Below are 15,069 nucleotides of genomic sequence, written 5' to 3' on the forward strand. Positions count from 1 at the left end.
GCGCACGCACGCACAGTGCAGGTCACACACACACACACGCACGCACGTACGCACACACAGTGCAGGTCACACACACACACACACACACAGTGCAGGTCACACACACACACACACACACACAGTGCAGATCACACACACTCTCTCACACACACACACAACCATGTCACCTGCACATAGCCCATCGATGCACCCTGCAAACAAGAACTTTAAGAAAAAGCACAAATAACTAAAGGTCTTTACTAAATAAACTGAAATATACATCAGCAGTTACAAAACTGATCCCAGTCCGAACTGTGTCCCTCCCTTCGCACTCTCTTCCCCCTTCAACCAGCACAACGACCCGTTACAGCAGACCCAGTCAGTGGGGCTCTCTCTCCCTTTAGGGTACGAATTAGCTGAAGAGGGGAGTGCAAGTCACATTTCAATCCTCCTCAGTGCATACAAGAGTATGCAGCTTCAAACAGTCGTTATTAAGACTAAAGTGTGGGAAGTAGGAATGTTTAGAGAGGCAGGCACAAAGCTTTGAGGACAGGTAACAGTGAAATCCGTGGTTTAGCCAGAGAGCCAGCAGCCTCCGTCCGTGAGCCACGCCTCAGCCAAGAGGCGAGAATGTGCAGCCGAATCCCGCGGCCTGACGAGTCCCCCCCAGCACCAGGTTCTAGGGGGTATAAAACGGGCTCCTTCTTCATCCAAACCGGAACCTCGCCTCAGGCTGAGAGGAGGCAGAATGACACCGGAGGAGACGGGGGCAAGCAGGCAGGGAGGGAGGGGCTGCGGCAGAGCCGGTTCGACACCGTAGGGTTTCTCCCACATTGTATCGGTTAAAAAGTTTTCCCTCCTTCTGTGTTTTAGTTAAGTTGTTACTAAGCAGTCTTTATAAAATTCTAATTTAGTAGCTTTTAAAACCTGTAACATCTATACTGCCTCCGGAGAGAAGGACAAAAACAGAGTGAAACTCCCTCCACACCGTCCCATCACACACTCCCGGGGTCAGACACAGAGTGAAACTCCCTCCACACCGTCCCATCACACACTCCCGGGGTCAGACACAGAGTGAAGCTCCCTCCACACCGTCCCATCACACACTCCCGGGGTCAGACACAGAGTGAATCTCCCTCCACACCATCCCATCACACACTCCCGAGGTCAGACACAGAGTGAAATCCCCTCCACACCGTCCCATCACACACTCCCGGGTCAGACACAGAGTGAAACTCCCTCCACACCGTCCCATCACACACTCCCGGGGTCAGACACAGAGTGAATCTCCCTCCACACCGTCCCATCACACATTCCCGGGGTCAGACACAGAGTGAAACTCCCTCCACACCGTCCCATCACACACTCCCGGGGGTCAGACACAGAGTGAATCTCCCTCCACACCATCCCATCACACACTCCCGAGGTCAGACACAGAGTGAAATCCCCTCCACACCGTCCCATCACACACTCCCGGGTCAGACACAGAGTGAAACTCCCTCCACACCGTCCCATCACACACTCCTGGGGTCAGACATAGTGAATCTCCCTCCACACTGTCCCATCACACACTCCCGGGGTCAGACACAGAGTGAATCTCCCTCCACACTGTCCCATCACACACTCCCAGGGTCAGACACAGAGTGAGGCTCCCTCCACACCGTCCCATCACACACTCCCGAGGTCAGACACAGAGTGAAATCCCCTCCACACCGTCCCATCACACACTCCCGGGGTCAGACACAAAGTGAATCTCCCTCCACACCGTCTCATCACACACTCCCGGTATATCTGTCTCCACCGGAACCCCAAACGCGTTCCAAGCCGGGCAGTGATTTCTGGACGAGGAGGGCGAGAGGGAGGGAACGTTCTTGCGAGTTCTTTCAGACCAATAAACCAGAGCTGTGAAGAGACACTGAGAACAACCCACCCACCCAGCAGCACAGGCAGTCCGTGAAGCTTCACCACCCCCTTCCACGAGCAACGACAAGACAGCAGTGATTTAAGCTCCAGCACTCTCTGTGCATACAAGTAACAAAAGTACATTCATCAGGTCCGACGGGCAACGCTAGCCTTGTGATGCTCCGTACGTTCCAGCCGGAATCATCCTGAGAGGGGTCCTCTGTTCTTCCCGGAGGTGCGATGGAACTGGTGCGGGGAGGGGTGGGGGGGTAGGTGTGGAGGTTGGGGAAGGGTAGTGGGTCGGTGGTGTGTGTGTGTGTGTGTGTGTGTGTGTGTGTGTGTGTGTGTGTGTGTGTGTGTGTGTGTGTGTGTGTGTGTGTGTGTGTGTGTGTGTGTGTGTGTGTGTGTGTGTGTGTGTGTGTGTGTGTGTGTGTCCTCGCTCTGTCTCCATCCACTCCCCCTCTCCGTTTCCACCCGGCCGCCGGGCTCACAGCCTGTTGGGGCTCACCCACTTGTAGGTGCCCTCGTAACGAAAGCCCACCTTCTTCATCATCTCATCGGCCTCTGGGGGTCCGCGGCTGGTGAGAAGGGAGGAGAGAGAGGGGTGGGTGTTGCTGGCCGGTGCTCAGACTGGGGTGGCAACGCAGGAGGGCAAGAACTCGAGCTGATAATTCCCCACCCCCCCCCCCAAACAGAGGGGTGGACTGGGCAGCGATGGGGTGCAGGAACCCCTGGCTGATTCCCCCTCACTCTCTCTCTAATCCCAGGGTATCTGGGCAGCGATGGGTGCAGGAACCCCTGGCTGATTCCCCCTCACTCTCTCTCTAACCCCGGGGTAACTGGGCAGCGATGGAGTGCAGGAACCCCTGGCTGATTCCCCCTCACTCTCTCTCTAACCCCGGGGTAACTGGGCAGCGATGGGGAGCAGGAACCCCTGGCTGATTCCCCCTCACTCTCTCTCTAACCCCGGGGTAACTGGGCAGCAATGGGCAGCAGGAACCCTGTTTGATTCCCACTCACTCTCTCTCTAACCCCGGGTAACTGGGCAGCGATAGGGAGCAGGAACCCTGTTTGATTCCCCCTCACTCTCTCTCTAACCCCGGGGTAACTGGGCAGCGATGGGCAGCAGGAACCCTGTTTGATTCCCCCTCACTCTCTCTCTAACCCCGGGGTAACTGGGCAGCGATGGGGAGCAGGAACCCTGTTTGATTCCCCCTCACTCTCTCTCTAACCCCGGGGTAACTGGGCAGCGATGGGGAGCAGGAACCCTGTTTGATTCCCCCTCACTCTCTCTCTAACCCCGGGGTAACTGGGCAGCGATGGGGAGCAGAAACCCTGGCTGATACCAACCCCCCCCAACCCCAGGGTGACTGGGTGGTGACGGGGGAGCAGGACAAGAGAGACATGTGTGCATTCACATACCTGCCATACTCATAGGGAACGGGTTGAATTTTGCAAGACTCCAGCTTGTGAAGAAGGGGCGTGAATATTCTCCAGGCTTCTTGGAGCTCGTCACTGAGGAAAAAGCAAAGCAGAGTCTCTGGTGAATCCAAAATGGCCGCCGAGCAGCACGGTAGCGTGGAGCTCGCACAAGGCCTCCTGCTGCTGCCCGTGAGGGGTTTGGATGCTCCCCGGGGGTTTTCTCTGGGGGCTCTGGGTTCCCCGGGGACGTACCAGTTAGTATCGACTGTCCCACGATCAGGTTAGGGTAAAACTGGGGTGGCGTGGTTCGAAAGGCCCGTTCCACACTGCACCTCAACATCAAAGTGTTGGCAGGTATAACGGGCAGTGTGCATGTGTGCGCGTGTCTATTTGTGTGTGTGCACGTGTGTCAGTGCACACGCGTGTGCGTTTGTACGTGCTGGCGCGCGGCAACCTCCCGGTGCAGGACGAGTGGGCACCCCAGTGGACGTTACCGTGCAGGGCTCAGAACCGAACGGACGGTACGAACCTGCGGACAAAGTGCATCTGGCTGCCGCAGAACACATCCAGAATCAGGCGCTCATAGGCATCAGGTAGCTTGACGTCCTGGGAGAGAAATCACCCATTAAAGACCACTCAGGGGAAAAAAGGGATCCTCATACCCTCCCTCAGTGACCCCTCTCCCCCACAGCCACTTCACTGACTGAATCCCCACCAACATCAATCCACGTCTCTCACACCCTCCCTCAGTGACTCCTCTCCCCCTACAGCCACTTCACTGACTGAATCCCCACCAACATCAATCCACGTCTCTCACACCCTCCCTCAGTGACTCCTCTCCCCCTACAGCCACTTCACTGACTGAATCCCCACCAACATCAATCCACGTCTCTCACACCCTCCCCTCAGTGACCCCTCTCCCCCACAGCCACATCACTGACTGAATTCCCACTAACATCAATCCACGTCTCTCACACCCTCCCTCAGTGACCCCTCTCCCCCACAGCCACGTCACTGACTGAATCCCCACCAACATCAATCCACGTCTCTCACACCCTCCCTCAGTGGCCCCTCTCCCCTACAGCCATGTCACTGACTGAATCCCCACTAACATAAATCCACATCTCTCACACCCTCCCTCAGTGACACCTCTCCCCCACAGCCACATCACTGACTGAATCCCCACCAACATCAATCCACGTCTCTCACACCCTCCCTCAGTGGCCCCTCTCCCCTACAGCCATGTCACTGACTGAATCCCCACCAACATCAATCCACGTCTCTCACACACTCCCTCAGTGACCCCTCTCCCCTACAGCCACTTCACTGACTGAATCCCCACTGATATTAATCCACGTCTCTCACACCCTCCCTCAGTGACCCCTCTCCCCTACAGCCATGTCACTGACTGAATCCCCACCAACATCAATCCACGTCTCACACCCTCCCTCAGTGACCCCCTCTCCCCCACAGCCACATCACTGACTGAATCCCCACCAACATCAATCCACGTCTCTCACACCCTCCCTCAGTGACCCCTCTCCCCTACAGCCATGTCACTGACTGAATCCCCACTAACATAAATCCACATCTCTCACACCCTCCCTCAGTGACCCCTCTCCCCCACAGCCACATCACTGACTGAATCCCCACCAACATCAATCCACGTCTCTCACACCCTCCCTCAGTGACCCTTCTTCCCCACAGCCATGTCACTGACTGAATCCCCACCAACATCAATCCACGGTCTCTCACACCCTCCCTCAGTGACCCCTCTCCCCTACAGCCATGTCACTGACTGAATCCCCACTAACATAAATCCACATCTCTCACACCCTCCCTCAGTGACCCCTCTCCCCCACAGCCACATCACTGACTGAATCCCCACCAACATCAATCCACGTCTCTCACACCCTCCCTCAGTGACCCTTCTTCCCCACAGCCATGTCACTGACTGAATCCCCATTGATATTAATCCATGTCTCTCACACCCTCCCTCAGTGACCCCTCTCCCCCACAGCCTTGTCACTGACTGAATCCCCACCAACATCAATCCACGTCTCTCACACCCTCCCTCAGTGACCCCTCTCCCCTACAGCCATGTCACCGACTGAATCCCCACTAACATCAATCCACATCTCTCACACCCTCCCTCAGTGACCCCTCTCCCCTACAGCCATGTCACTGACTGAATCCCCACTAACATCAATCCACATCTCTCACACCCTCCCTCAGTGACCCCTCTCCCCCACAGCCACATCACTGACTGAATCCCCACTGATATTAATCCACGTCTCTCACACCCCTCCCTCATTGACCCCCTCCCCCACAGCCACTTCATTGACTGAATCCCCACCAACATCAATCCACGTCCCTCATACCCTCCCTCAGTGACCCCTCTCCCCCATAGCCATGTCACTGACTGAATCCCCACTGACATTAATCCAGCTCCCTCACACTGTCCCTCAGTGACCCCTCTCCCCTATAGCCACTTCACTGACTGAATCCCCACCAACATCAATCCACGTCTCTCACACCCGCCCTCAGTGCCCCCCTCTCCCCTACAGCCACTTCACTGACTGAATCCCGAACAACATCAATCCACGTCTCTCATACCCTCCCTCAGTGACCCCTCTCCCCCACAGCCACTTCACTGACTGAATCCCCACCAACATCAATCCACGTCTCTCACACCCTCCCTCAGTGACCCCTCTCCCCTACAGCCATGTCACTGACTGAATCCCCACTGACATTAAACCACGTCCCTCACACCCTCCCTCAGAGACCCCTCTCCCCTACAGCCACTTCACTGACTGAATCCCGAACAACATCAATCCACGTCTCTCACACACTCCCTCACTGACCACTCTCCCCCACAGCGACATCACTGACTGAATCCCCACTGATATTAATACACGTCTCACACCCTCACTCATTGACCCCCTCCCCCACAGCCACTTCATTGACTGAATCACCACTGACATTAATCCACGTCCCTCACACCCTCCCTCAGTGACTCCTCTCCCCCGCAGCCATGTCACTGACTGAATCCCCACTGATATTAATCCTCGTCCCTCACACCCTCCCTCAGTGACCCCTCTCCCCCACAGCCTCTTCACTGACTATCCCCACCAACATCAATCCACGTCTCTCACACCCTCCCTCAGTGACCCCTCTCCCCCACAGCCTCTTCACTGACTGAATCCCCACCAACATCAATCCACGTCTCTCACACCCTCCCTCAGTGACCCCTCTCCCCCCACAGCCTCTTCACTGACTGAATCCCCACCAACATCAATCCACGTCTCTCACACCCTCCCTCATTGACCCCCTACCCCACAGCCACTTCATTGACTGAATCCCCACCAACATCAATCCACGTCTCTCACACCCTCCCTCACTGACCATTCTCCCCCACAGCCACATCACTGACTGAATCCCCACCAACATCAATCCACGTCTCTCACACCCTCCCTCAGTGACCCCTCTCCCCTACAGCCACATCACTGACTGAATCCCCACCAACATCAATCAACGTCTCTCACACCCTCCCTCAGTGACCCCTCTCCCCCACAGCCATGTCACTGACTGAATCCCCACTGACATTAATCCAGCTCCCTCACACTGTCCCTCAGTGACCCCTCTCCCCCACAGCCACTTCACTGACTGAATCCCCACCAACATCAATCCACGTCCCTCACACCCTCCCTCAGTGCCCCCTCTCCCCTACAGCCACTTCACTGACTGAATCCCGAACAACATCAATCCACGTCTCTCACACCCTCCCTCAGTGACCCCTCTCCCCCACAGCCACTTCACTGACTGAATCCCCACTGATATTAATCCACGTCTCACACCCTCCCTCAGTGACCCCTTTCCCCTACAGCCACTTCACTGACTGAATCCCCACTGATATTAATCCACGTCTCACACCCTCCCTCAGTGACCCCTCTCCCCTACAGCCACTTCACTGACTGAATCCCCACCAACATCAATCAACGTCTCTCACACCCTCCCTCACTGACCATTCTCCCCCACAGCCACATCACTGACTGAATCCCCACCAACATCAATCCACGTCCCTCATACCCTCCCTCAGTGACCCCTCACCCCCACAGCCACATCACTGACTGAATCCCCACCAACATCAATCCACATCTCTCACACCCTCCCTCAGTGACCCCTCTCCCCTATACCCACATCACTGACTGAATACCCACCAACATCAATCCACGTCCCTCATACCCTCCCTCAGTGACCCCTCTCCCCTAGAGCCACTTCACTAACTGAATCCCCACCAACATCAATCCACATCTCTCACACCCTCCCTCAATGACCCCTCTCCCCTACAGCCACTTCACTGACTGAATCCCCACCAACATCAATCCACGTCTCTCACACCCTCCCTCAGTGACCCCCTCCCCCCACAGCCATGTCACTGACTGAATCCCCACTAACATTAATCCACGTCCCTCACACCCTCCCTCAGTGACCCCTCTCCCCTACAGCCACATCACTGACTGAATCCCCACCAACATCAATCCACGTCCCTCACACCCTCCCTCAGTGACCCTTCTTCCCCACAGCCACTTCACTGACTGAATCCCCACCAACATCAATCCACGTCCCTCACACCCTCCCTCAGTGACCCTTCTTCCCCACAGCCACTTCACTGACTGAATCCCCACTGATATTAATCCACGTCCCTCACACCCTCCCTCAGTGACCCCTCTCCCCCACAGCCACTTCACTGACTGAATCCCCACCAACATCAATCCACATCTCTCACACCCTCCCTCAGTGACCCTCTCCCCCAGCGCCCTGTGTCATTGACGGTATCCCCACTGACATTAATCCACGTCCCTTCACACCCTCCCTCAGTGACCCCTCTCCCACTACAGCCACTTCACTGACTGAATCCCCACCAACATCAATCCACGTCTCTCACACCCCTCCCTCAGTGACCCCTCTCCCCCACAGCCACTTCACTGATGAATCCCCACCAACATCAATCCACGTCTCTCACACCCTCCCTCAGTGACCCCTCTCCCCTACAGCCACTTCACTGACTGAATCCCCACTGATATTAATCCACGTCTCTCACACCCTCCCTCAGTGACCCCTCTCCCCTACAGCCACTTCACTGACTGAATCCCCACTGACGTTAATCCAGCTCCCTCACACTGTCCCTCAGTGACCACTCCTCCCCCAGCGCCCTGTGTCACGGACTGAATTCCCCCTGACGTTAGTCCAGCTCCCTCACACTGTCCCTCAGTGACCCATCTCCCCCCAGCAGCCTGTCACTGACTGAATCCCCACTGACGTTAATCCAGCTCCCTCACACTGTCCCTCAGTGACCCTCTCCCCCCAGTGCCGTGTCATTGACTGTATCCCCACTGACATTAATCCAGCTCCCTCACACCGTCCCTCAGTGACCCATCTCCCCCAGAGTCCTGTCACTGACTGAATCCCCACTGACGTTAATCCAGCTCCCTCACACCGTCCCTCAGTGACCCCTCTCCCCAGTGACCTGTCACTGACTGAATCCCCACTGACGTTAATCCAGCTCCCTCACACCGTCCCTCAGTGACCCCTCTCCACAGTGACCTGTGTCACTGACTGTATCCCCACTGACGTTAATCCAGCTCCCTCACACCGTCCCTCAGTGATCACTCTCCCCAGTGACCTGTGTCACTGACTATATCCCCACTGACGTTAGTCCAGCTCCCTCACACCGTCCCTCAGTGACCCCTCTCCCCAGTGCCCTGTGTCACTGACTGTATCCCCACTGACGTTAATCCAGCTCCCTCACACCGTCCCTCAGTGACCCCTCTCCACAGTGACCTGTGTCACTGACTATATCCCCACTGACATAAATCAAGCTCCCTCACACCGTCCCTCAGTGACCCCTCTCCCCAGTGCCCTGTGTCACTGACTGTATCCCCACTGACATTAATCCACGTCCCTTCACACCCTCCCTCATTGATCCCTCTCCCACACAGCCATGTCACTGACTGAATCCCCACTGACATTAATCCAGCTCCCTCACACTGTCCCTCAGTGACCCCCTCCCCCAGTGCCCTGTGTCACTGACTGTATCCCCACTGACATTAATCCAGCTCCCTCACACTGTCCCTCAGTGACCACTCTCCCCCAGCGCCCTGTGTCACTGACTGTATCCCCACTGACGTTAATCCAGCTCCCTCACACCGTCCCTCAGTGACCCCTCTCCACAGTGACCTGTGTCACTGACTATATCCCCACTGACATTAATCAAGCTCCCTCACACCGTCCCTCAGTGACCCCTCTCCCCCAGTGCCCTGTGTCACTGACTGTATCCCCACTGACATTAATCCAGCTCCCTCACACTGTCCCTCAGTGACCCCCCTCCCCCAGTGCCCTGTGTCACTGACTGTATCCCCACTGACGTTAATCCAGCTCCCTCACACTGTCCCTCAGTGACCCCTCTCCCCCAGCGCCCTGTGTCACTGACTATATCCCCACTGACATTAATCAAGCTCCCTCACACCGTCCCTCAGTGACCCCTCTCCCCCAGTGCCCTGTGACACTGACTGTATCCCCACTGACATTAATCCAGCTCCCTCACACTGTCCCTCAGTGACCCCCTCCCCCAGTGCCCTGTGTCACTGACTGTATCCCCACTGACGTTAATCCAGCTCCCTCACACTGTCCCTCAGTGACCCTCTCCCCCAGCACCCTGTGTCACTGACTGTATCCCCCTGACGTTAATCCAGCTCCCTCACACCGTCCCTCAGTGACCCCCTCTCCCCCAACGCCCTGTGTCACTGACTGTATCCCCACTGACGTTAATCCAGCTCCCTCACACCGTCCCTCAGTGACCCCTCTCCACAGTGACCTGTGTCACTGACTATATCCCCACTGACGTTAATCTAGCTCCCTCACACCGTCCCTCAGTGACCCCTCTCCCTCAGCACCCTGTCACTGACTGTATCCCCACTGACGTTAGTCCAGCTCCCTCACACCGTCCCTCAGTGACCCGTCTCCCCCAGCACCCTGTCACTGACTGTATCCCCACTGACGTTAATCCAGCTCCCTCACACCGTCCCTCAGCGACCCCCTTCCCCCAGCGCCCTGTCACTGACTGTATCCCCACTGACGTTAGTCCAGCTCCCTCACACGGTCGCTCAGTGACCCTCTCCGCCAGCGCCCTGTGTCACTGACTGTATCCCCACTGACGTTAATCCAGCTCCCTCACACCGTCCCTCAGTGACCCCTCTCCCCCAGCGCCCTGTCACTGACTGTATCCCCCCCTGACGTTAATCCAGCTCCCTCACACCGTCCCTCAGTGACCCCTCTCCCCCAGCGCCCTGTCACTGACTGTATCCCCACTGACGTTAATCCAGCTCCCTCACACCGTCCCTCAGTGACCCCCTCTCCCCCAGTGTCGTGTCACTGACTGTATCCCCACTGACGTTAATCCAGCTCCCTCACACTGTCCCTCAGCGACCACTCTCCCCCAGCGCCCTGTGTCACTGACTGTATCCCCCACTGACATTAATCCAGCTCCCTCACACCGTCCCTCAGTGACCCCTCTCCCACAGCGCCGTCACTGACTGTATCCCCACTGACATTAATCCAGCTCCCTCACACCGTCCCCCAGTGACCCATCTCCCCCAGCGCCCTGTGTCACTGATGGTATCCCCACTGACGTTAGTCCACCTCCCTCACACCGTCCCTCAGTGACCCCTCTCCCCCAGCGCCCTGTGTCACTGACTGTATCCCCACTGACGTTAGTCCAGCTCCCTCACACCGTCCCTCAGTGACCCCTCTCCCCCAGCGCCCTGTGTCACTGACTGTATCCCCACTGACGTTAGTCCAGCTCCCTCACACCCGTCCCTCAGTGACCCCTCTCCCCCAGCGCCCTGTGTCACTGACTGTATCCCCACTGACGTTAGTCCAGCTCCCTCACCACCGTCCCTCAGTGACCCCCTCCCCCAGTGCCCTGTGTCACTGACTGTATCCCCACTGACGTTAGTCCAGCTCCCTCACACCGTCCCTCAGTGACCCCTCTCCCCCAGCGCCCTGTGTCACTGACTGTATCCCCACTGACGTTAGCCCAGCTCCCTCACACCGTCCCTCAGTGACCCCTCTCCCCCAGCGCCCTGTGTCACTGACTGTATCCCCACTGACGTTAGTCCAGCTCCCTCACACCGTCCCTCAGTGACCCCTCTCCCCCAGCGCCCTGTGTCACTGACTGTATCCCCACTGACGTTAGTCCAGCTCCCTCACAACCGTTCTTCAGTGACCCCTCTCCCCCAGTGCCCTGTGTCACTGACTGTATCCCCACTGACGTTATTCCAGCTCCCTCACACCGTCCCTCAGTGACCCCTCTCCCCCAGTGCCCTGTGTCACTGACTGAATCCCCACTGACATTAGTCCAGCTCCCTCACACTGTCCGTCAGTGACCCCTCTCCCCCAGCGCCCTGTCACTGACTGTATCCCCACTGACGTTAGTCCAGCTCCCTCACATTGACCTCAGTGACCCCTCTCCCCCAGCGCCCTGTCACTGACTGAATCCCCACTGACGTTAGCCCAGCTCCCTCACACCGTCCCTCAGTGACCCCTCTCCCCCAGCGCCCTGTCACTGACTGAATCCCCACTGACGTTAATCCAGCTCTGACCGCGGGGTGGCCGAGCGTTTCCCAACCTTGTAGCGGCTGCCGTAGGTGAGGTCCAGCTCGGTCTCCTCGGGGTTGAAGAACATTCCGGGTTTCTTGGTCATCAGTTTGGTGTAGATGGCCTCGTTGGGCTGGACGCGGATGACCAGCTCGTTGCGTTTGGACTGCTGCTGGAAGATGTCTCCCGGCACGTCGCGGAACTGGAGGCGGACCTCCGCCTTCCTCTCGTTCAGCGCCTTCCCGCAGCGCATCACAAACGGGACTCCTGCGGCAGAGGGGTGGGGTCAGACCAGTGCCTGCTCCAAACTCCTTCCTCCCCACCCGCAGTGTGGCCCTCGAGAGCGGGAAGGGGTCGAGAGGTGGCTGGGGGCGGCCCAGCCCTCATCACTCACCGGCGAGGGGCGGGAGTAGGAACAGAGTGGATGGAGTGGGCATGGAGGGAACTTGAATGGGACCTCAGATGGGATTGGGATGGGGATGGGGATGGGGATGGGGATGGGACCCTCCGATGGAATGGGGATGGGCATGGGGATGGGGATGGGGATGGGGATGGGGCATGGGCATGGGGATGGGGATGGGCATGGGCATGGGCATGGGGCATGGGCATGGGCATGGGACCTCAGATGGGATGGGGATGGGGATGGGTGGGTCACTGGGGGCAAACAACTCACCATCCCACCGCTCGTTCTGGATGTAGAGAACCACGGTGGCAAAGGTGGGTGTGGTGGAGCCCGCTGGCACGGTGGGGTCATCCAGGTAACCCTTCTTCGCCTCACCCTCTCCGTTCGGATTCCCGACGTACTGCCCGACGACCACATTCTCCATCTGGATCTCCGAAATGCTCTTGAGTACCTTCACCTGGAACAGAGTCCCGGAGTGAAACTCCCTCCACACCGTCCCGTCACACACCCCCGGGGTGAAACCCCTCCACACCGTCCCACCACACCCCCCCGGGGTGAAACCCCCTCCACACTGTCCCATCACACACTCCCGGGGGTCAGACACAGAATGAATCTCCCTCCACACAGTCCCATCACACACTCCCGGGGTCAGACACAGAGTGAAACTCCCTCCGCACCGTCCCATCACACACTCCCGGGGTCAGACACAGAGTGAAGTTCCCTTCACACCGTCCCATCACACACTCCCGGGGTCAGACACAGAGTGAAGCTCCCTCCACACTGTCCCATCACACACTCCCGGGGTCAGACACAGAGTGAATCTCCCTCCACACAGTCCCATCACACACTCCCGGGGTCAGACACAAGAGTGAAGTTCCCTTCACACCGTCCCATCACACACTCCCGGGGTCAGACACAGAGTGAAGCTCCCTCCACACTGTCCCATCACACACTCCCGGGGTCAGACACAGAGTGAATCTCCCTCCACACAGTCCCATCACACACTCCCGGGGTCAGACACAGAGTGAAGCTCCCTCCACACCGTCCCATCACACACTCCCGGGGTCAGACACAGAGTGAATGTCCCTCCACACCGTCCCATCACACACTCCCAGGGTCAGACACAGAGTGAAGTTCCCTCCACACCGTCCCATCACACACTCCCAGGGTCAGACACAGAGTGAAACCCCCTCCACACCGTCCCATCACACACTCCCGGGGTCAGACACAGAATGAAACCCCCTCCACACCGTCCCATCACACACTCCCGGGGTCAGACACAGAATGAAACCCCCTCCACACCGTCCCATCACACACTCCCCAGGTCAGACACTGAGTGACACACCCTCTCCATCCACACTATCCCATCGCATGCATGCAGGGTCCAACGAAGAGTGAAACTCCCTCCACGCCAGGGATTCCGAGACCCCCTGGTTATTGATAGGGATCCACAGCACACGGGAGTTTGGGACACCTGCTCTACACTGTCCCATTATACACTCCTGAGGTCAGACACTAGTTGTTCATTTCTACGATGTTAGCATTAATTTGATGTGAGCAGGAGGGTGATGGTTGTGATTGGGACAAAATATGGCAGCCCAGTGTACTAAACGAGAACAGGGTTGTTACAATGAAAAGAAATCTTTTCTTTGTTGCTTAAATGTTATCAGTGTTAGCAGAGGATTGTTTCCTGTTTAGGATCTCGCCAACATTCCGTAAGAGCAAGCTGTACGAAAGCTGGAAAAATTAAATTGGGATACGGACTCAGTTTACAGAGCTCAGACCCTGGAATCGCACTGTCTCTTTCGGGAACAGTGAGAGACCAGGATGGGAATTTCGGTGATAGAATTGAACAAAGATGACAGTGTGACTACATTAATAAACGCACTTGTCTCCGTTTCTCTAAAGGAAGAAAAGGATCGGAATTATGAGGCATATTCACACAGACAAAATTTCTGGATGTACAGTCAGAAGTTCAAATCCAAAATGGAACTTGCTGGCGTTGTATTAGCTTTTAAACTGTTGGACACTGCGTGTCTAGACGTAAAGGACAGACAGCTAGCATTAACTGAATACACATTTGCATCTTTGGAATTGGCTCTGAAGAAGATATTTTGGAGAAGACGCCAGGGAAACAGTCGGAATTAGTCTGAGTGGGGAAATGACAGACTCCACTGGGCAGAGAGGAGAGGGCAGCCGGTGTAAGTCCCATAGTGACCAGATGGGGGCAGCATTACCTGCACAAATCAACTAGACCAGTACGGCAGGAGATGAAAACGGGAGTGCAGTTGAGAATTCGGTGCAGACTTGCTTGAACAAGTGCAGAGACAACTTGGAAGTTTCAGTGTTAAAACAGGACGATCTGTGAGATCAGTAGACCAAGACACTGGTATCTCAAAGCGAAGCTGAAGACTTCCGATGAGCTGGCAAAGCCTCTGGGAGAAACGAAAGTTAGTCCGACTTGAATTGACTGGAAGCGGTCCTGGTCACCGGCACTGCAGGGTCAGTCAATATGTCACATCCAGACAGACTTCATATTGAACCAAGTGTACATCAGTCTGGACCACACCCGAGAAATAACACAAGATCTTCACAAGTTCTAGTTACTGATGAGCTGTCATCTGGATCTGAAAAGCAGGACGAAAGTAGCTGGAGAAATTATGGAGCGTTTGAGGAACTTTGAGACATTGGCCCAAAGACAACGT

The 15,069-nt window shown here is 56.5% G+C and overlaps 1 protein-coding gene across 1 annotated transcript in view; it reads right to left on the reverse strand.

The window, feature by feature from the left end:
• Window positions 1–223: 223 nt before the first annotated feature.
• Window positions 224–15,069, reverse strand: part of g6pd (glucose-6-phosphate dehydrogenase) — a 53,892-nt gene continuing 39,046 nt past the window's right edge. Inside the window, 6 exon segments of the mRNA XM_073028081.1 lie at window positions 224–2,459; window positions 3,304–3,396; window positions 3,833–3,909; window positions 11,993–12,228; window positions 12,635–12,821; window positions 14,627–14,726. Coding sequence (XP_072884182.1) covers window positions 2,369–2,459; window positions 3,304–3,396; window positions 3,833–3,909; window positions 11,993–12,228; window positions 12,635–12,821; window positions 14,627–14,726 — 784 coding nt within the window. The 3' untranslated portion in view covers window positions 224–2,368.

The sequence above is a fragment of the Hemitrygon akajei genome, chromosome 24 (assembly GCF_048418815.1).
Source record: "Hemitrygon akajei chromosome 24, sHemAka1.3, whole genome shotgun sequence".
Lineage (NCBI taxonomy): Eukaryota > Metazoa > Chordata > Chondrichthyes > Myliobatiformes > Dasyatidae > Hemitrygon > Hemitrygon akajei.